Source organism: Scophthalmus maximus, chromosome 11 (assembly GCF_022379125.1).
Source record: "Scophthalmus maximus strain ysfricsl-2021 chromosome 11, ASM2237912v1, whole genome shotgun sequence".
Lineage (NCBI taxonomy): Eukaryota > Metazoa > Chordata > Actinopteri > Pleuronectiformes > Scophthalmidae > Scophthalmus > Scophthalmus maximus.
The window spans coordinates 10,595,390-10,618,572 of NC_061525.1; the positions used below are offsets into that span (position 1 = coordinate 10,595,390).

Below are 23,183 nucleotides of genomic sequence, written 5' to 3' on the forward strand. Positions count from 1 at the left end.
CTGTGAACAGGAAGTTCTGACAGCAGCCTTTTCGTCCACACACCTTCATGTGTGGCTGTTCAGGATATGTATAAAAAGATTATGCTTGTTGGATTGTTGAATAGCACCTGACACCCCCACCCTCCTAACACTTTCTGACCATTTGACCATCTCAGGGTTAAGAGTATGAGTCTGCCTCCAGGTAATGCATCTAAGTAAGTACTGTAGTGAAGTTTTGTTTTTGCCAGTTAATGGGTGGGCTCTCCACCAACCTCTTTGCACGTCTTCCAGCTCAGTGAGCCTTCATCAGGGGCAATAATCTCATTTGCTCATTTCACTCAAGTATACCTTCCATCACTCCATCATTAAGTACATAATTAATATTCAAGCACATTATTTCAATATTTGAAAAGGCAGAGGCAATCTCTAACATATATGTCATATGTCTCTTCTACATTAGTGTAAGCAGATATGTTTCTCTGCTGCTTCCTGAATACCTGATGACTGACAGATCAGATTGTGCTTTTAATAACAGGTAGGAGGACATGTTTATATGCCGGTTAGCCTATGTAAGTGAAAATAACATATTCTGCAGTCAGCCTCACCTATTAAAATGTGTCTCTCTTGAGGCATCAAAGAGTGTGAATTTTAAAAAGGCTATTATCCTCATATTAAGCCCCGGTTTATGACACTCACAATGGAGTGCTTTTTGATTGCATTATTTCATTATTTTGTAGTGAAGCTTTCATTTGCATGTGAGTAAACAGAGAACACAACTAACGGCGTGGACTGAGGTCAAAGCAGAGACCTTATTTATCTTTCTCAAGAAGAGAAGATCTGCAGTTGAGCTCCAAGTGTACAAAGAACTGCAAATTCAAACAAACGCATGGTATATCCATGCTGTCTGAGAAACAAACAATGGCAAACACTCAGGCACAAACACACGTTTAGCCAGCACACTGTGCAAGGCCCATCCCTAGTTGTTTCACATAACACACAAATAGACAGGAAAGAGAGAAGGAGAGCGAGTGCAATGAATTCCAATACTACACTGGAGATTCCTTTCTTCCAGACATGTGACATTTAACCAGTTATCGCAGCTGTCAGAACAAGTGGTTTCTACCACTCTGCAAAGCGCAGCAGGTAATGGCATGGGAGGCAAACAAGGAGAGAGGAGGGGAGGGGGGCATAAAAGGAGATGAGGGAGTACAATTGGGCCCAGAGTGGTGGTTTATGAGGTGAAGAGAAGCTTGACTGAAAACTAAAGAGAAAAGGAAGTTCACTCAGTATTTACACCATCAGATGAAGAAGAAAGAAATACAGAAACGTTAGCACTGAAAACTGAGGGTCAGCCTCCATGTGGATGCCATTAACTCTCTATTCTACACCACTCTCCTACCACACCCATCTATAATTACCTACGCTCCAACCAACACATGATGGGCTCCATGCAGGAGTCTTCTCTGAACCGAGGCTGATCACAGCCTCACTGTGGACACATCCAGCCCTGGAGGCATGCCCCGGGGAGGAGAGGCCTCTGGATTTCATTGCAGAATTCAGACTTAGTTGGTCCTCTAATGATCTAGCTCAGTGTTGTCTGCTCCTGTCGGGATGTGATTAGGGATGATTAGGTGTACGCAGACGGTCTGTATTTACATGAACATGGCAGCCGGCGTGGATGGATGCTACCTTGTATAGTTTAGAAAGACTACCGTAAAAATGTAGAGCCGAGTTGGAGAAGCCTGTTGATTAACATTGAGAGTGGTGTGAAACCACAGGCTATCCCCAGAGCAAGAGCAAGTGTTTAATGACAGGAACTAGCTCAAAACACAGTCCTTTATCATATCCTGTTGCCAAGTCCCTGCTGCATCATGACTAATAGTACAGGTGAATACATTTGGTAGAGAAAGGAGCCAGAGTCTTTTAATGCACAAAAACATCATTATTTTACCAAATCCTTACTATAGCTGCCTTTACAAATCATAACCCCATGTTCCTTTTCCAATCCCTCCCTCGTACAACTGTTGTTGCTCCTCATTACCATACATTGATCTGGATAAAACTCAGAGTTGCTCTGGGTTGCACGGTCCCCCCACATCCAGCAACTGCCTCATTAAACTAGGATTTCTAATCCCTGTGGCCTCTAATGCTAAATTCCTCCCTTCTATGTTTTTTGTAAAATACCTCCCATTACTAAATACTTGAACAAGTTAATACTTGAAGCAAATGTGATTTCAAGTGCTAGTGGAAATAATGACGTATAGGCACATTACACTGACCACTCATATTATAACACTCCCAAGCTATCGAGGAGGCATGATTTATGGAATAAAATCTAAGCTCCATGACCATTATTCATAAGTGCTCCTGCTTCATGTTGCCGACTTTTATCCATATTAAAATTCATTACATTTAGACACTTAATTAAAGATATCAACAGTTGCCCAATAGAGGCTGGTTTGATGTTTGATTTTTGCAACATGATTGATGAGATGATGATGATAATGCATTGGCTGGGAAATAGTATTACACACCATTGTCTTCATTTGCATGGATTTAGATGTGTGGATGTATTTATTACTATTTATCCAACTATACCCACCTAGCACAATTTTAACAAGACACTATCCATTCACATTTCCAGGCTTCTGATACAAAATGAAGCACAACAAAATTAAACCTCTCAAATTTTTGAAAATCTGAACCCCAAATTTACTATGTACAGTATATACGTATATTTCGAAAATTTAATTTGTGTGCATATTGGTGGGGTTACTTTGTAAACACAGACATGTTTATGCAGGTTGAATTTCGATGTAAGTCTGCTATATGTCTTTGCCTAATTATCTTGTACATCCATGTATCTATACTGTAAGTACTGCCTCCATACATTTGACAGTATATTTAAGCACTGGGAGTGGATTCATTCGGTAAGTAGACACTTTAAAAGAATCATGTTGTCATCCTGAACTTTTCAAAGGATATTTTTATAAATTGTTTTTAATATTTGAACCACAAACCATTATAGAGCTGTTAAAACTCACGTGTTTATGTTTAAGTTCTGCCCAGATGACATTGAGCGAATAAAAAAATTTAAAAAATCTGTCTGGAGGCAAGTTGGTGAGCACTTAAGAAGATATACATGTGAATTGAAATTAACTTGGATGGTGCGGATTGAAATTCAGCCGCAAACACAGTAGCTAAGCTGCAGTCAGGAGTCCTCTAAGCCACAGAAAGAGCGTCTTTAGTTATCTGTGTCTCTCCTCCTCTCCTCTCCCTCACACCATATCTTCCTCCATCGTGCTCTCTAAGGATCCCTCTCATGTTTTCTGCAGTGGCCTATTAGAGTGTACATCCAGCCAGTGCCACATTAAAATCCCTACAATCCAGTGCTCGTGGACCCAGATAAAGATCCCTCTTTTTAACCCAATAGTTTGATCCATCTCAGACAGCATACACGTCATTAATATTCTCCCACAGATCAGAGACAAAGGAGCCCCAGACCCATGCGCTGTACGGACTGGTGTCATCTGTGCATCATCCAGAAAGAGAAGGAAAGATGGAGGGAGAGGGGGGATACTCAAATATATGGTAGCACTGCATGAATTTTTCATCTGCCAGCAGATGTTTCCATAACCTTTTCTCAGGGCATCCACTATGGTTTCTGCAATGCCAGAGAACCATTGGCATGTCAAGCTTGGCAGCCATGGGAATCTGAATTTGAGAGCAAAAAAAACATAACAGGAAAGGTGAGGTCGCTGGTCATGGTGGCAGGTCAGCTGCGGGGGGACAGAGGCGTGGGTCTCTTGGGTTTTTTGGTTATATTTGAGAAGACACCGGGCGTGTGTGTTGTGTTGTATGGGTTGGCCTGGCAGGTTTCCCTCAGAGGGATTCAGGCAAGAGACAGGATTCTTATCCCTGGAGGAACTGCCCAACCTTCTGTGCCAATTTTGCCCCTGTTGCTGGTGCATGATGGGAAAGAAAAATATCCCTCCCTCCTTTTTTCCCTCCCTTGTGAAAAGCACCCTGACCTGAATACAGATTCAGACGAATAATACTCGGTCTGTAAATGAGGGCAGACACAACTTTGTGAGTACTCTCATCATATAACCCCCACCACCACTTGCCCTTTCAAGGTGAGGTTTTGTTTCCAGTGTGAGGATGGCAGAACCATGCTCTGGCTTGTCAGCCGAGTGAGAGAGCACAAGAAAAGACAGGAAGAACAGTGAGAGGAGTGAGAAAAACAAGCAAATGTGACTGCGCAGTTGAGAGCTGCAGCCCCAGATTCACAGTCATACTGGGAATCACAACACTTTTTAATAATTCAGGATGAATAGAGGAGAAAAAAATTCTGCAGCAACCAAGGAAGCCAAGGAAATGACAAGGAGAAAAAGAATCCAACAACACGCACCAGACAAAATCTCCAAATGACTGTAAATGTCTGAATGACTGCTATAGGATTATGCAATATGTCAGCATATGGATAATTCTTTTATTATGGAGGATCATATTTTTTTTCTTATTTACAACCAACAGTCTACTTTCCCATGAGGTTTTCATTAATGTATAGCCAGGCTTAATAATTTGGACACTTGTAATTAATTCATTTTTATTTATCAAATTGACCCAATATACAATTTACTAATAAGTCTCTGTGGAAAACAAGTAAACAACACATTCTTTGTGGGAGGTTGACTATGTTCGGCCCGAACATAAGGACACATTTATCGTACTAAGAGTTTGTCCTATTATCGGAGTTTTATTTTTCAGTTTGTTGTGGCACATGCATGGTGTGCAACTATAAGACAATAGTTTCCTTTAAGCGTTGGTTTAAATTGTAAAAGAATTCCGTCTCAAATGAATCCGTTCACGTGTCTGTTCTAATCCTCCCGACCCTGGCCCAAACCACATCTCATTTTCTTCAACTAACCTTAATTTCTTACCACCGGCTACAACGTATTGAACAAAAAAACATTTGCCAATTAGTCAGAGCCCTTGTGATTTTGCAACTCTAACAATTGCAATTTACGTTAATTATTCATTTTGAGGCCACACACACAGTTGTCCCAGACAGGAGGGCTTGAAAGAGAGGAAGTGCTGCGGTGAGATCTAATCGTATCTGTTGACGCTGTTCTGCTTTAAATCCCACCGCTTTGCATGTCTGTCACCCTTTTGTATAATCATATTTAAATCTATTATGCATCGGTTTGTCTGAAATGGGACCACACTGTCTCTGATGTGTATAGAAATGCCCCGTGTATGTCTGCAGCATGTGTTTATATCTGTATACCAGGGTCTGCTAGGGATAAGATCATATTTTTCTGTGAGCTTTGTTACCTGTTTAGTCTGCCCTTTATAAATCTGCATTCAAAACAGTGCCAGTCATCCTGCAGTCTCGGCAAGAGGCAGCGGATCAGACAGAGAACACCTTGGCTCATTGTTCATACTTCTATCTGCTTTCAGCAAAGCCTTGTTTATTGTTGTGTCTGGTGATAAGCTTACAGGGCTGCAGAGGGCCAAGCACGCTGAGCTGTGGGGTCACAGGACTGGTGCTGAGAGGTCACAGCCTTTATGTCCAGACATACTCTTCAGGGACCGCCATTTTCTTTGCCCAGCATAAGCCAAAACACACACACACACACACACACACACACACACACACACACACACATAGGTTGAAGAAATGTCTTATTAATCATGAACCACAGAAAAGGTATTGAGTTGGTAATTCACGCTTCAGGACAGAGCAGACTGCAGGCCAAGGGAGCAGACCTGGCTGTGAATCAGCACCACCCCAGACAGATGTTGAGTACGTGTTTCTCAAGACAGGAGACTCATCTGTGCAAATAGGGATGGAAGAAGCCCGACACTCAGTCAAGCCAAAAGTTGCCAACATTGTTCGAATCAAAAGAAAATTCTAACATTCATTGGTGAACAAAATTTTCTGGAAATATCAACTTTGTAATTATTCTGACAATTTAAGTCTTTCTTTGTTTTTATCTATTTTAACATTATATTTCTAAGCAGAAAGACTTAATCTGACACATTTTTTTATGTTTTAATCATTTGATATCAGAGACATCATATTGAAAATTGCTTTTGAAAGAGGTAAAACATTTTTTATTTCAAATTAAGTTTTACATTTATTAAACTGCCACCTTTTTGTGAATGTGTCCCTTGCAATAGTCACGTCAAAGGCATTTTATCCAACTCTACACTCCATGTAACTCATACTCCACATGATCTTTCACACAGACTTACATTTATACTTTTGTTTGGTTTTCAGAGCTGTCTTTTAGAGAGGCCTAACTATATATTTTGACATCTGCCATGTCGCATTTTTCTGCCATGTCAACTTCTATTTCTACTTTTATTTTGGCATTGAAGTATTTGTGAAGACAGAGCTACCGATCTGTGCTCCACCTTCCAGGCTGGATCACATGATAATCAACGATACGTTGTGACAGAGGTTTTCTGCAAACAGGCATTTTGTCTGGTGTGATGCACACTGCAGTGACACGGCAGAACGCTGAGAGGAACTTCTTAATATGACTCACCGTCTCACATCAGTCAGCTCATTTTCCACTTAAAAGATGACCTTTGTGTCGGGATGTCTATATATGGGACAAACATTGCAGATCAAAACTTTGGCCATGTCAAAATGCAGCTGTTGGGTCTTCAACAACTGGCAAACCGGTTGTACTGACAGAAGTGTGAGTCATCACATGAGCAAGTTTCACTGAAAGTTACTTTACAGATCAAACTCATTTAACACACCGGAAACAAAACACAACTTTATAGTACAAACTGTTTTGTTTCTCACATGCGTGACCATAATATCACATTCTTCAGGAGGACTGTGTGGGCCATCATGAGTAGATGAGTAGTGTATGGACAGAGAGAGCCAAAGCCTTTTAGTTCTATGTGTTTGTACACCTGCTAGGTGGGAGGCAGAGAGCTGAAGAGGGCTCATACATACACGGATGTAACAACGATGGTGTGAATCTCCAACAGTGAGGGAGAGACAGAGTGAGAGAGAGAGAGAGAGAGGTGTGTGTGTGTGTGTGTGTGTGTGTGTGTGTGTGTGTGTGTGTGTGTGTGTGTGTGTGTGTGTGTGTGTGTGTGTGTGAGCTCGCCCCAGCTGCTCCCACACAGCGCCAAGAGCTATTCCGATCAGCAGGATAATAGTGCCATCATTGCATTGTTTCATAAGCTGAGTTACTTCGTGCAGAGATGAAAAACTGACTAAATGTATGCATCCTAACAGACAGTCGCACACCAGCACAGTGTGAGTGGCAGGTAGCGGTGAGGGGCCCTGACAGATTGGTCAGTGGGCGACGCTTCTTCTCACTGCCACATCATGTAGCTTGTACCGCACACAGACTTTGGGACAGAGATGATATTTACATCATGAAAAACGTGTGAGATTTGGCAATAAACACAGCTGGCTGAAATGCTCGGCTTCTGAAAAAGGGGAGGGGGCCCTGGTGGTGTTTCTTTTAAGCTCTTTGTTAACCGATTATTTTTATTTTTATTTATCTCCTGTCTTTTTTTTTCCTTCTAGGAATTATTATCTTTTGTCCACCTAGAAATAGATATTACTACAGCAAACCGCAAACCTTTCAAGCAATCTTGTTGCAACACAAGTGCTTGCATCACCCAGAAATAATTAGTAAATTAGAAATATAATTATCTGCTCAGCACCTAGATACACCCGTTAAAAATTTTTTTTTCCTTTTCCTTTTCTCAGGTGTTACACTTGAGAAGATGTTTTATTGCAAGATTTGAAGACTGCGCTGTAGACTACAGCTTAATTATTCATAATGATCAACCTTATTTATATAGCACCTTTCAAAACACGCAAAGTGCTTTACAAGACAGAAACTACAAATTGAGGATGAACAATAGAAAACAATTAAAAACAGCAACATATCTGGGTCAACTGAGGTTGTTACAAACATGAGGGGAAAAAAAGTCATCATAGAGAACACAACTACAAAATATATTTGAGGCGAATAAGTCTGCCTGGAAAGTAAGGACATTTCCAGCAGCTGTACTTTCATCAATCCTCTGTCTCATCTGGTGTCACATGAGCTCAAAACCCTTATCTCACGTATATGCTCTCAGACTTTGATGGTATTATGGATTTTTGGCTCATTTTCTGGTTCACGTACTGCTAGGATGTGTGTGTGTGTGTGTGTGTGTGTGTGTGTGTGTGTGTGTGTGTGTGTTTCCTTGTCCCCACTCTGCTTCCTCTCCTGACTCCCATGTGTGTGCTGCTGGCTGGGCGTGACCTCTGGAATCTTGCTTTTCCCTGCTAATCTCACCAAATAATCACCTATACTCACCACTTCCTTTGCCTGACCTATCTAGTGGCATTGCTGTTTCGACCAAACTTCCTTTCCAGTCTTTCATATGCTCTTTTTGGATCGCCTTCTCTTGACCTGACCCTTCCTTGTCTTTCTCTGCCTCAGGATCACCTGCTACCCAGTTCAGTCAGTCACGCTCAGCCAGCTCCCTCTGCCCCACTGTCTCCCGGATTCTCTTGTTCAATCACTCTGACCTATTTCCCTGTATTTTCCCCACCTGGACTCCTTGCCCGGTTCCCCTGGACACTGGATTCCACATGCACTATTGCCCCTTTGCACATTGGTTTGGTAGTTTGGATTTGTTATCTGTTAGTCACTATATTTGTACTTTATACTGTAATTTATGTGGTAAACAAATCATTCATGCGCTCTACTTTCGTAATTGGCGTCTCTGTGTCCGGCACACCGAGTCACTTGCCAGTTTGAATGCTCACAGACATCATTACAGCCTATCTCCTCCTCCCTCCTTCCTGTCCTCCCCCCTCCTCTTTCACTCTCTCATTTCAGCCCCTATCCATTTCAACCACACTTTGCACTTTTTTTTATTTAATCTATTAACTTCCCTATGACCAGGGCAGCACAGGGAGGGATTTGCTAGAACACAATCTGTGATTGAATGTGTTTTTGAGACATGTTGTTTTAATATCACTGGCCTACATGTAGACGTCTTAACTTCTCTCTAGCATACTGTTTGTTTTCTATAAAGGGAGGATGCTAAATACCCCACAGAGTGCAAAACCAATATGTAAATGGTTGCGAGCAGCTTAAACGATGCAGCCTGCCAAATATATAGGCACATTAACACAACAGAACATACCACTGGGACAACAAGTCCAGGTTTAAGTTTGTGATCCCAGTGGGTTGAGAGTTAAAGTCTCAGATTGGTTGACTGACTAATAAGCAGATACAAGTGGGCTCTGTCTGGAAAGTGGCTCCAGAGGATAGTTTGCACTCGGCAACCAAACACACAGCAAGTGTTAACCTCCCCATCCATCAGTGGAGAGAGCAGCCATGACACACAAAACCTGCTTCTTCCTTTAGAGCGCTGCAGAACCTCACACCTGTCCTTGTGAACTCTCCCTCTCTCTTTGGCCCTGTATCTCCATTATGAAATTGTCTGCTCCTATGAAGTGAGCAACTAAACAAGTCTTTTACAATACCTGTCTTTTTTATTTTGTTACCTTCTGATCGGTGCATCTTTGTTTTCCCTTGATGCCCGAGTCTTTAAGGGATGAGGGGACTCACTTTGGCAGTACTGTGAATTAGCACGCAGACACATCAGGATGGAAGACCAGCTCTTATTATGGCCTAAATGCATGAGCACACTTCTGGGAATAGAGATGTGTAAATGAGCGCCGCACACCCAGTGCTGTCTTTTCTGGGCTGTTGTTTTGCTCTTTTAAATAATTGACAAGGCTGTGCTTGGGAAGACAGGGACAAATCTGCTGAGTTAATGTCCCAGCCAGAGGAGTTTTAGCACCAAACGCTATCAATCCTCCAACATAGAATTGTTGCCGTTATGGCAGTTCATAAATCTTATGTAACCCCAGCTCAACAATAAAACAAGTCCGTATTGCACTAGTGTGTAGTGTTTATTGTTTCACTGGAGAGCTGGCAGGGGATGACATCTGCTATATTTACCCTGTAGATTACGTTCCATTTCCAAAGAACACTTTAATGTCAGGCAGGTCTGCGCGTTGGGGCCAGGGACACATTAGTGTGATTGCTGAGGGCAAACTGTAGGCTGTTCCAAGCCTTCTGAGGAATAAAGAAAGTTGTGGTTTAAAAAGAGTTGGGGCTGTCAAGGGGGCACACATGCTTTAGACAGTGATCTTATACTGCGGTGTTGGCGCAGAGACATGGCAGTGTTTATTGTCAGACTGTGGCATCTCTGTTTTCCCCGGCCTCCCATGGGAATTGAATACTGTGTGATTGAGGCCTTGACTTGGAGCAGCAGCTTTGAGACACAGTGTACGTGGTACTGACTATCTATTAGCCTGACAATTTTTTTTTCTTTCTCGCTTCTTTACTCTTTCTTTGACTGAAAGCGAGGCAGGATGCGGCTTTCTCTTCAAGGGTCCTTGCCAGCCACAACAGATGTGTGGAAACCTCTCTTCGGAATAAAAACAGCTCAGAGCTTTCCCCTTTTGCTCACCATTAAAATCCTGACAAAAAAAAGCTACTCCTGCACTGCCAAGGGAAGCAAATCCACATTTGATGGAGTTTTCATACAAACCGCCGTACTTTGCCTTCAGACCACACCGCTGTGGCATCGCTTTTCCGAAAATGACAGCCATGAACAAGATGAAAAAGTGCCCTGAGAGCGGTTTGCTTTACAAGGAGCTTCATCTTACAAGGATTTTGACCTGAGCAAACATGCAAGGGAAAGCACTTCATTTGGATGCACGGCTGAAGCCCTGCAGGATCAAGGTGATCGGAATGTAAAACAACCCGCTACTGGTTTCACTTCTCCTCACTACTTTCTTTTCTCCCTAATATAGCAAGATGGGCACTGCACCATCAGTTAAGGAGGCGAGGGATGTGATGCAGCACAATACCAACACACCTTGAACAGTCTTACTACATGTACCATGTGCTACAATAAACCACAGCGTGTCATTTGAATCAAGCCAGGGCTCTGTACTCTTTACAATGTACTGGAACAATTAACACGCTTATCTCTGGCACACAAAACAGCACCTTGCTCCTCTATTGTGAATTTGTGCCCCGTTGTTTATGAAGCAAGGTCTTAATGCCACAAATGATTTCTATGAGGGCCAACGCTGAAGAGCAATGCTTGTTAGAGGAACGAAAACAGACAAATCTCAAGGACTTCACTCTCATTCAGAGCAGAGAGTGAGAGAGAGGTCCTTTCTGCATCAGAAATAGATTTCAATTTGGTGGAGGTAGGCCGTGAACACAGCAGGACATTTCGGACACTGATTTAGGCAGGCATAGAAAAATACAGAGGGTAAATTGAAACGGGAAATTCCAATCCATTCTTATCCCTATTGTACTAGCCTTAATAGGGTCAAAACATGGTTCTGCTGCTTCGAAAGACTGAATTTAAGACCATTCAAAGACAACTGTGATGGATTTGCATATGAAAAGATGTGTGATTTTGGAAAAGACCTTGACCTATATTCTGTAATTACTACAAGTCCATTTAACTCTCAGTCCTGCCTTTTAAATCATACTCAACCATTCCTTTCTTCAACTATCTTTTGGATTCTAGACAAAGGTTCTTGTTCGAGCCATGATACGAGACAACATCTCTTGCCATACCTATTCCATCGATTCACCCTTGAAATATTTAATACAATGAAATTATGCTGCTTTCAAGGAATGGTTGAGCATGTAGTACAGCAAACTTTCTATGCATTCTTCATGAATGTGAGTAAAAGTCCAAGCTTACTTTCTTTCAGTAGAGCTTTTTCCTTCTGATCTGCAAACAAAAGCCAAACAAGGCTGTAATGACACCGCACAATTAGGCCTCCAGTTGGTTAGAGGGGTTCTGCAGTAGCAGTATCACAGGCCACAGCGTGCATTAACAGCTCTGGGCAGAATTAATCCTAACAAGTCGCAGCAATTACCTGAGCCCTGACTGTTCCTAAAAGCCAGTCTCAGGCGTGACAGACATATGAGCACAGATAACATTTGCGAGAACACAGACCAGGAAGATATTACAAGCACTAAGCTCAGAAGTGACAAAGACAGTAGTCGGTCTCATTAAATCCAGGGACGGGGAGGCCGGCTCTAGTGAAGCTGTGGAGCAGGAGGTGAGTGGAGCGACAGAGGCAAAGAGAGGAGCCTTAGAAAATGGAAAGATGATTGTTGTTCCTCTTCCTCATCACATTCCCCACTGAGTGTTTAATTTCATCCAGCAGCCTGAGCAGAAATTTTGCTTCAGACGCATCTTTAAACCTGCAAACTCCGGAGACGTAATTAGCCATTGATTTCACGTCAAACATCATGGAATAAATGAGTTCTGACTGTGACTGGAGTGTGAGATGAATCTGAGGCATAATAGATAATGTGAAATAATGACAGGTATTATGTGAGATAAGATCAGAATCCGTGTCCCACGGGAGAGTATGCATGACAATGTGTAAATATCCCATAAATGATAATGCTGAAGAGTTAACATGCAAATATGTATCTTTCTTTACTTGTTGTGACAGATCTTCCCTTCTCCCCTTTCCTCAACCTCTGCTCTATCTTGGGACGATACGCCACTCATTCTTGGGGACTTGCTAAGTCTCAATGCCAAAAGGGCAGATGCCCAGGTGCTGGTGAGGCCGAATCGCTGTCCTCAGCACACAAAGGGAATGTCGCTGGGGGAGGATGGCTCAGGGAGGGGGAGAACTGTCAGAGCAAAGGGAGAGTACCTGGGATTACTGTCAACAGTCTCCTGGACTGTCTCCCTCTGCCTCTCCCCCACCCCGTCCTGTCTCCTAAGATCCATGGCATTCTCGTTGACATTGACCTTTAAACTCCAATTAGCCACTTAATCAGGAATTAATTATTAATATTAGAAAAACCAACAGGGCTTAGGTTGTTTGTCTCTTTCACCTCATTATCATCCGCTAATGACCACCCCTGCATCTCATTTCCACAACAAAGGCAGAGGTGATGGTGTTTGCACATGATTCAGGTAAAAGATGGACAGACTTTTCCATGCATGTTCTGTAATTTTCACATCTGGCTCCTCTTCCTAGTCAGAATGTCCCGTGGAGTTTAGTTAATGATTGAGTTGTCTCTTCAGACTGCATTAATAAGTGAGTCCTCAGCTGCATAAGAGCAACACACCCACTTCTGAACTCAGAAGTCGTCATGCCCTAAATCAGTGTGAAATGGTTGACAGGGAAGTGTGAAAATGGCTCCCTGAAAAAATACAACAGTTGATGGCAAAGAAGGGGGAATATGAACACCAGTCAGTGCTGTCTTCTCCATGCATACACACATGCTAGTAAGATGGTGCCGCGGATGGCTGCCAATGTGTGTTGGTGCCCGTTGTTTTGTCTTGTTTTGAGCGTTAATTCAGTGTTCTGCTACAGTGCCCGGAGCTCTTTCACCAGAGAAGAGCTCATGAACATTAGAGGGAGAGGAAACAACTCCACAGTTATTGCTCTTCTTTGTTCTTACAGTGCTTGCTTTTTTAATTTAATTTGCTTTATCCTCCCCTTTTTTTCTATGTTCTATTCACTATGTTTGTTGTGCACCAATCACCACAGCAACTTCCTTGTATGTGAGAACCTACTTGGCAATAAAAACAATTCTGATTCTGATTCTGACCCGCCACACACACATGTATGCACTCAAAACCGTGTTAACTGTTTGTCACCTTTTATAAGGCATCACAAGGTGAAACAATCCCAGAAGTAAATACAATCTCCTTTGAGTAAATGAGATGTTTGGAATGCACTGATAGACCCAGAGGTGCATTGTGGGGCAGCATAATAAATGTGACTCAGCAAGCCAATGATTGGTAATATCCCTCTTTCAATTATCCTTGATACTGTGTTTTATAGGATAAATCTACAGACTACCAATAGGTCCATTTGTTCAAGGTTTTGGCAACCTTACACTAATAAATCCTAGCCTGGCGTAGCCACACTAATACTCAAATGCGTATTAGTCTGGGACCTCTCGGTTCATTTTCGATTTCCAAGAGGTTACCAATGGATGCAATTGGAAAGACCTACAACCAGTTAGAGCAACAAATCATGTGATGTATGCAGAGAGGAGCTGCCTGTGATGATGTTGCTGTTTCTGTGGGGGAAATTTGAAAATTTCAGTCAAATGCTTGTTCATTTGCGGCAGCCATCTTGGTTGTCTACAAAAGTCGCTTCTCTCCGCGTCATGGTATAAATCACTTTCCGATGGAGGAGATCCAGACAGTAGTCTGGCAGAGCAAATGAAATAAGCTCCCAGAATTCCTCTGGGTCCCGGGCTAAATAAACCCAGGGTGTTATGCAAAAACACTCAAATACGTGTTTATTTGTATAGTTAAATTTTCGATGTTTTGATCAGCTGATTTTCTCCATTTTAAACAGAAGAAATGTATAAGGGCTTAAAATCTATGTCTTTAAACAAGTGTCAGGAAGGAACGGTGCCCTGCTGCTCTCAGATTTACTTTCTATTTTTCAGGCGGCTTATATAGATTTAGGGGATCAGTTTGAGGTTTATATTTTTGCTCCTCTAAACATTATCCTCTTCACTTCTCCTCAAACCTCCTGTCCTCCAAACCCTCAGTCATCAGTCCATACTGCCTCTCACCCGTTTGGAAACACAAGCAGCGCTGAAAAGTACAACAATGTGAAGTCGACAAGGAGTGATAGCAGAAGGCTGACACTGTGACAGGATTAGGAGAATGATAATATGAGCAGCAAATCTGTACTCTTTAAATAGATCTCTCTCTCTTGGCCGTGATGATGGCTGAAAGTTTGCAACGCATTACAGTGACAGATGAACATTTATTGCTCTTGCGCAAATTCATGTCGACATATCAAATCACTCGCATGGGGTTTGCTTCAGGGCGCATGTCTGCTTCTATGTCAGTTGGTAACAAACGCAGACCATTTTTTTTATGACTTTGGTATTTAGCTTTTTGCCTGATGTCTATGAGTCAAATCCTCCTCTGGTTAAAAAAAACATTTCCCTGACAGAAGAGAAGGAGCCCTTGACGCCTGTGGCTATTTGATATTATGGAGAGCAGAATCGAAGCTGTGCTGGCTGAAGAGTTGCTCTGACGCCAGCGACACAAGTCGGGTGTGATACAGCCTGCACACGTGAGTAGAGCTGGAAAACTGTAGTGCAAAGGCCACAGGTGTTTCCTTTGTACTGAATTCATTGTGCTGAATCCACTAATGGAAAATCCTTCAGCCTTGTCTGCTAGCACTGAAAACAACATGAGCAATTTGCTACTTTAAAGTCAGTGCTCGCAATTGCTGTTGATTTACAAAATATGATTACTAGATGCTACAGCATTTCATAATGGCTGTACAAGTAATTATCTCAGAATATTGTCAATCACTCGAGATGGAAGATTAAGTAACAGACTGCGGTGTGTCTTTTTTTCCCCATGTGTGTTATGTGTTTGACATGTTTATGACAGAATGTTTATAATTTGATTTAATTAGTATTCATGTATACCAGTGTGCAAAAATATAAAGCTTGCATGCTACACCCCCCCCGTGTTCTTTCAGAGCTAAATTCCATTAGAAAAATGCTCATCATTTTAATGAAGTCCATGCAAATGTGATTCCCCATTAGTCTTATCTTGCAAGTCTGACACCTTCAAAAAGCATACCTTGCCACTTTGTGGATACAATTGTATATGTTTGTGTGTGTGTGTGTGTGTACACACACACCTTTTCATTCACAAACAATTGTGCAAGGTTTTTAGTTTGAGGAGTTGGATTTATTGTTTAGCTTAAAGTAAAGGTATAAGGGTTGAGATAAGGTATGTAGTGCTGATGCTCAGAGCTGCTTATCAGTGAATCTGCTTTTTAAGCAAAAATTATGTTTGTGTTCCACTGCAGCCAAAGCACACTGGTTTTCCAGAGCGTATCGTAGATTGTGGGTGATTTTCCTGTAGCTCCCAGGCAGCCACCAGTTTCAGTTAATTTCAGTAAAGTAAGAAGATATTTGTAGAGGCTAAACTTACTTGAGACAAGTAATCCATCATGCTGTGCATTAGGTTGCCCTTTGTTTTTTGTTGCAGGTTATTTTGTCACTGAGTGGGCGGGCACAGATACAATGGGGGGTAGTTTTGTTTTACATTTAGACTGTTGTTTTAAAATTTCTGAAATCCTAAATATCACATTCACTCTGAATTCCCCCCAAAAACTCTGTCTGCCATAGCATCACCAATGACATCAGTTACTGAAAATGAAGAGGAATGATGAGCTAAGTCTTTGCTAATTGATGTTCATCATGTTCTGGAATGAATATAGAAGCCAGTGGCTGCCCAGGGGAGTGAGAAAGTCTATGACAAGCAATGTGCTAAAAGATGCAAAAAAAAAAACATGACTGTGTATGGGATGAATGTAATCAGAGAGCAGAGCATCTCCGTAGTGACAGATGTGCAAGGGTGTGTATTCCGTTTATCTTTGTGTTTGGGAACCTGGGACATTGACCCAAGTGTTACTTCCCAGCAAGTATATGAGTTGCATACCTGTTCTGCCTAACACAGTACAGCCCAAAAGGTGGCGTAAAGATCCAGGATAACAGGAAGCAGCAATTACACCACGTCACAGCATGGTATATTCAGCGGACATCTAATCCTTTCCATCTCAGAGCTGTTCTGACAGATCATCCCTTGTGTCCACTCTGTGGCTGAGTGGTTTTGAGAAAAAGAGAGTTTGTAAATGCGAGATAGGGAGATGGACAGAAAAGCCAAGGCTGAGATGGAGCGATATGTATGCTTGCATGGCTACAAAGATGTTCGCGTGGACCCAGATACATACTCACTCACACATGTAGTTGTACACGCCATTGAAAGACACACACTTACACACGCGCGCAAGATGAATCCCAAACACCACTCAGACTGTTCAAACAAAGATATGAGGACTTTGTTGTCCCACCTGCAGATGAACACACACCACAGCTAATGTGCTACATGTTGAGACATGTCTGTGGATTGTATGGATATGAGCACCTTGTCACAGCAGGGATCAACCTGTGCAAACGCATGGCCCGCAGATACAGAAATGAGCCGACAGACTGTCAGACAAAGTGTTGACCAAAAGGTCTATCACAAAATTAGTGCCCGTCCCATCAACACGGTGATTAGACCCCATGTAGCCACAATGTGAAGTCCACCTGAGAGCTGCTGCCAGCAACGACACTGACCCTCTGCATGTTTGTGAATGGTGGATTTGCATCAGCCAGGCCTACTCAAATGTGTTATTTTAGGTGCAAAAAATTCAAATTCACCAGAGAACTTGGGCACTGTTCCTGCCAACGCTGACGCATTGTCTGCCTCACTGTTGCAGGCTCAGACACGCTAGCACACTGAGCAATTTTGGCAGACTGGTGAAATCTGTACTTTGTTTTGTCTTGAATTAAGTGATTTTCTGTCCGGGGACTGCATACTGGTTAGACAGCAGATTCGCATAACCTACAAAAACCCTGGACAGAGCAGGGATAGAGCATGTGTACAGTACAAAATCCTTAGATGCCAATCATTTTGGTATCAGCTCAACATTTAACCTGAAGCATAAATGGAAAATGAATGTTTGCTGTGGCAAATCATCTCCCAGAGGATCCATTGATGATAACTATACATTATCATAATAGCATTTACCACTATGTGCATTAGTTTGACACAAAACAGAGACGTGCATATATAATAAATAAAACTCTTGACGCATCCTCTGTAATGCACATTGTGACTCTTGCTAGTTCTCAGAAAAAAATATCCACATGTAACACTTCATACGAATTTGCTGTTCTTTTCTTGCTCGGCCTAATCACTGATGAGAAGCAGTGAGGGTTCCAGTGTAGAATAGAGCTTTTCCTAAGCTGTTACAGCTATAAACACTCTTAATAATTGCATGTTTCATCTCAACTGTTGGAACAGCAATAATCAACCTGATGTCTGTCCCAGAGGCACACAGCGGAACCACATGCTCCAAACGAGACATACTAAATAAAATACGGATGCAGTACAGACAGTGAGAGCTGTGTGACCCGCAGAAGGATGTGCGTTTCTCTCTCACGCACTCTCTCTATGCATTTGAAAGTTTCTCATGTTAATTTTGTCTAACATAAATTAAATTAAATAACAGAAGTGTGGGCTATAGTTAAAACTTATGTCAAAGGGTTTGAGAGTATAGGGTCTTGACCTCCAGGGGTCCCCCAGGGGGCTCCACGGGCCCCAGCTAAATGAGAATCCCCTCCACGATAGCACAATGGGAGAATATATTACTGTAATCTATTCCCATTAGAGGTTTTACTCTCCCCATACTGTTGTCAGACACCCATAGTAGACAGATATGGCTCCATGGCCAATTAAGCCCTAGAATGAAATAAAGAAACAGTTCATTGGGACCAAAGATCACCAAAAGTGTATGGGGAGTTTTGATATTAAAAGTTGGGGGACTTATTCCCTTTTTTTATATGAGGTGCTGAAGGTCTTGAGTGTTCATTGTGCAGCCTGCGGAGAATAACCTTGTGAACTGCGGTTTGGATCCATCACACCTAGATGTCCTGACACGCAGCGAATAATAATGCCTCAGCAGAGCGCATTGCTCGGGGAGATAGCCCTGTGACCCGGGTACAACTCATAAACTGCACTGCGGCATCAGCTGTAATAATATAGCATGGGGGTTCCATTCCCAGGAAAACCGCCTGAGCGCGTTGAGCAAATTTGAGACGCACTTCAAATGGCGTCTCGTCTGCAACCACGTCTGCGGGGCAGCGAGGTGCGCGCATTATGACCGCCCTGTGCCATCTGTGCACAACTGTCTGATAGGCAGTACAAGGGAGAGAACAGCCGGACAGATGGATGCGGTAATAAGAAAGTTGAGACTCACCCCCTTTGAACATCTTGCAGGCCTAAGTGTATTTCGTCTTCCGTCCTCTGAGAATCATCTATTCTTTGGGGCTATATCCCAGACCGGAAACTTGCGCGCTTCAGTTTCGAAGTTGACCCGGAGCTGTCCGTGGCGCAGGTCGGGTGAATGTCACTTGTCACTCCTTGGGCTCGTCTCGCGGTCCACTGTGTCCGCCTGCCGTGGGTCGGACGGACACGGACAACGACCAGCAGCCTCCGCCTTGTCCACAAAGTCTGGCGGACCTCGGTCGGACCTGGGAAATTACGCGGCAGTCATTGCGAAGCGGACGCACTAAAACCATCCCTCCAGTCCGCGATAATGAGAACTCCAGAGTGTGTGCGCGCGTGTGTGTGTGTGTGTGTGTGTGTGCAGTCCGACAGAAGATCTGATAGCCAACTCCTTTTTTTTGTTGTTTTTAAGACGCAAACAACCGGGCTGCAAATCAGTTCTGAGGAGAAGTGGACGGCGAAGACAGACACTCTCCGAAAACCTCGAAGATTGAAATCCAAGTGGCCAATCTCACACGCTCCTCTCGGTGCTCCGGAGCCGGTCAAATCGCATCACAGCCCATTCGCTCAAATCTCCAATTAACATAAGTTATTTGGTTTCACATTCCGCCTGTGATGTCGGATTATAGACGCAGACTCCTCAAATCCTCCTCAGTGTAGACTTTGATGCCTTCGGTTTCCTGTAGCCCCCTTCTTCTTCTTCTTCCTCTTTCTTTTCCCAGCTCCCCTCTTCACTCGTAATTCTTATGTTTCTGGGATCTTGTGTGGATCTCTCTGCTGGCCGCCTATGGACCAGAGCTCGTTGATGCGCTCAAGGAGGGAGAAAGTGTGTTGTACTACCTCAGCTCCTCCACCGGGCAGCATCCTCCTCCATCGCTCTCTCTGCCTCTGCCCCTCCAGCAGAGACACACTCCTCACTGACACCACAGGTCTTCATACTAACGTGATTTGACACTGAACCTACATATAACGTTGACATAATAAATGCATATGAATAAACATCACAGGAAATTGATACACACACTTCTTTTTGTTTAGATTTATTTTATTTTATTTTATTTTATTTTATTTTATTTTATTTTATTTGATTTGATTTGATTTGATTTGATTTGATTTGATTTTATCTCATCTTATCTTAAATTATCTTATCTTTTCTTTTTATTTTATTTCATTTCATTTCATTTTATTGCTATATATTGCGTACAACGATTAGATCGGTGTTCGATTCCTCTTCCTCTTCACTCGATTGGTTTCCCCTTTTTTGCTTCCTCACATGTTCCGTGTTCGGGGGATTAAAAACATGGCAGCGCCTTCGAGTGAGGTCCAGGTTGTTCCTGTCAAAAAGCCCACAGGTAAATATTGAAGCGATGTGTTCATTGCAGGAGGCAGTGGAACATAATATCATATCCGTCTGAGCACTTTATATAGACGCCTGACTTCCGGGTCGCTCGGGCGTAGCTTCACTGACACTCGGTTACTTTCAACTCCGGGACTCAGCAGTTTGGTCTTGATGCGAACACGAGAACGTGTGACGGTCAGCGAGGTGTCAGCGAGGTGTCTGTTCAGCGGGGACTAAACTGAGCTCCTCGCATGACTAAACGACGTTTGATTCCTAAGCCTTATAGTCATCACTAGCACGTGCTCTGTGTTGTCGAGGCGACTCGCGTGAAGGGGCCGAGGAACACGAGGACAGATTCGTGGCATGTTTGAGGCTTCGTGAAAGACAAACTCGGTGCAACAGCAAAATAAAATCCTCTCTCTCAACCCGCAGACACGAGGCTTCGTGTTACCACGTGGACGCGTTACAGCTTATCTGACTGCACGGCTGCAGGAATAAAATGTACCATTGAATGTAACATCTTAGGTCATGCAACTATAGCCTGTAGACTTGAATAGCTGTGGTTGCATCTCCTAGGTCGGATGTGCAGGCACCGTGGAGCATTTTGCTGCTGAGGAGTGAACTTGTGGCTGCACATGTAGTTTTCACAGTATACTGTATTGATCTGAGCTAGTTTCTATCAAATTTTGACTAAGAGTTCCCAACACGATGTCTTTAATCTTCCACTTTAGACTTTTGAAAACTGAGACCAGCACGAAGTAACTATCAGGAGAGGCCTTATCTGTGCATCCCGGATGTAAAAATAATCAAACAAAACAGTTTAAACTTCAAAATAAGCTTCACACACTGCAGTCATTCCTACACTAAGTGAGATGACACAGGACTAATGACACTGACAGAGAGGTGATGATGGAGGCCCTGTATGTTGTATATTATTTCAGGTTTATTGTGAGTATGACAACATCAGGCAGGTATCCATAGTTCTCTTTTTTTGACATTTGTAGAAAATTATAAGCTGAGCAGGAGCAGCAGTTTTCAGTGACTGTAGTAAGTATTTTACCCGAGCGTTTAAAATTAATATCCCAAATATTTAATTGATTTTGCTGTGGAAGCAACTCAGGAGCTTTATTCTTAACTACAGTCAATTCAGTTACTACAGTTATTTTAGTAGATTACTACAATTACTACAGTCAACTACTGTTGATAAAGGGAAAGCAAAACAATGTTACCAGTGTCATGTGGCAAAGGATCTTAGATAGAGTGGTTACCTGAATTATGACAACTTCTCCTATAACTATTGGTTAAAAATATAATCTTACCAGTGAAACACAATATTATTTTAATTTGGTGCAACATAAAGTAGTGTTGCCGTGCTGTCAGCAGTGGATGTGCAAGCCTAACAAAAAGCCCCAGCAACCAAAAGCAGACAGACCGTTGTACCCAAAGCCCAAGTTATGGCCAGTTTCTAAAGGCAGCGGAAAAACAGGCAATTTAAGAAAAAAAAGAAGCTGGATGCTGTCCCAGATTTAGAGAATTGCACTTGTCATTTGAATCCAGCATGTGCCTGAGAGCAAGTGGGACTATGTCAAGCTCAAATGAGAGCAAAACCTCCCTCTTTGTTTCTCCCATTTTCGCTGATATTGCAAACTACCCAGTAGCTTGTAGAACATTTATTTGAGACGATACTACAAGGACAAATTTGTCCATTTCGCCATCTCTCCGACCTCATTATCTGTGGCCTTTTACTGCAAAGGTGAGGGATGCATTTGTAGAGTTTAGATGAGGGAAACCAACTTTCCTGACCTGTTACCTCCCTCCACCCCCCAAGAACTTGTCCAAACTTAAGAACATGTCTGAAACTTGTTAAAAAGCAGGAGTCTGCAGCTTAATTTGGTGCTGAGTGACCTGTACAGGCGTCTCCAGATAGATAACTTCACAGATATCTTATTCATCCGCTGTAAGTTGAGTTAGGTTCGTTAGACGTGGCTTTGAACCTGTGTTCACTGCGTTGCTAACAGCACAATCGTTTAACCTTCTCCTCAGTCCGAGGACCACGGCGGGTAGCCAATCAGATTCCGGATGAAATCCTGCAAGACTCCGAGTTACAGGAGGCGATCAAAGCCCTGCCTGCAAACTACAACTTCGAGATCCACAAGACAGTTTGGCGAGTGAGACAAGTCAAAGCACAGAGAGGTGAGCTCTTTTCTTTTATCATTTGCACAATTGATTGATTTTTCACATGCTTAGGAATCTATATTTTGACTCTTTTGACAGAGACAGCCACTTTAGCTGCTGTGGGGTAAAAATGACGTATTTGAAATGATAGAAGAGCAAATAGAACAAGCTTTATTGCAAAAGTAGAACAAATCGTCTGGGTGGACCTCATTAAGAAGATTTGAGTTTAGACGTGACACGATGTAAAAGCAGAACCAATCATGTATTTCCACAATGTCAATACTCCCAAGTGCAGTCTGTCTTCAGCTAAGTGCACACACACATGCACAGAAATCTAAAGTGCTTGTGCTGCAGTTTTTAAATTGCACAACTAACTTTTGAATTAAGTTACATTAGCTGAACTGGAACAAAGGTTGGATGGAATCACTTGGAAGTCAAGGATCTGTCATAAAAACAGCCCTTTATTTACGAAGGATTAATTCTTATTTATCATAATTTTGCCAGGCAGAGATGGAGCAGAAATTACACATTTTGTTAAAAGTAAAAAAATAACAATAACCAAAAAAACATCTATAGTTTATGATGATTTGGTACTGAAGTACTTTCCTTTGTTTTGTTGCTCACAACTCACTAACAACAGGTTTATAGAACATTGCGCAGTGAATGTCTGAACACACAGAATACAGAGCTCTATGAATCCTATGCTTAAAGACAGTGTGTACAAGCATGAATACAAAATACAATCCTT

General features: G+C 42.5%; 2 protein-coding genes across 2 annotated transcripts in view; one reads left to right on the forward strand and one right to left on the reverse strand.

Annotated features, from left to right (window-relative positions):
- The window catches only part of rtn4rl1b (reticulon 4 receptor-like 1b), a 122,079-nt gene extending 102,229 nt beyond the window's left edge, over positions 1–19,850 (reverse strand). The window contains exon 1 of the mRNA XM_035622986.2: positions 18,893–19,850. Within this exon, the coding sequence (XP_035478879.1) occupies positions 18,893–18,905 (13 nt within the window). The 5' untranslated portion in view covers positions 18,906–19,850. The remainder of the gene's footprint in view (positions 1–18,892) is intronic.
- A 295-nt stretch (positions 19,851–20,145) lies between these two features.
- The window catches only part of dph1 (diphthamide biosynthesis 1), a 47,545-nt gene continuing 44,507 nt past the window's right edge, over positions 20,146–23,183 (forward strand). The window contains exons 1-2 of the mRNA XM_035622987.2: positions 20,146–20,273; positions 22,304–22,453. Coding sequence (XP_035478880.1) covers positions 20,195–20,273; positions 22,304–22,453 — 229 coding nt within the window. The 5' untranslated portion in view covers positions 20,146–20,194. The remainder of the gene's footprint in view (positions 20,274–22,303; positions 22,454–23,183) is intronic.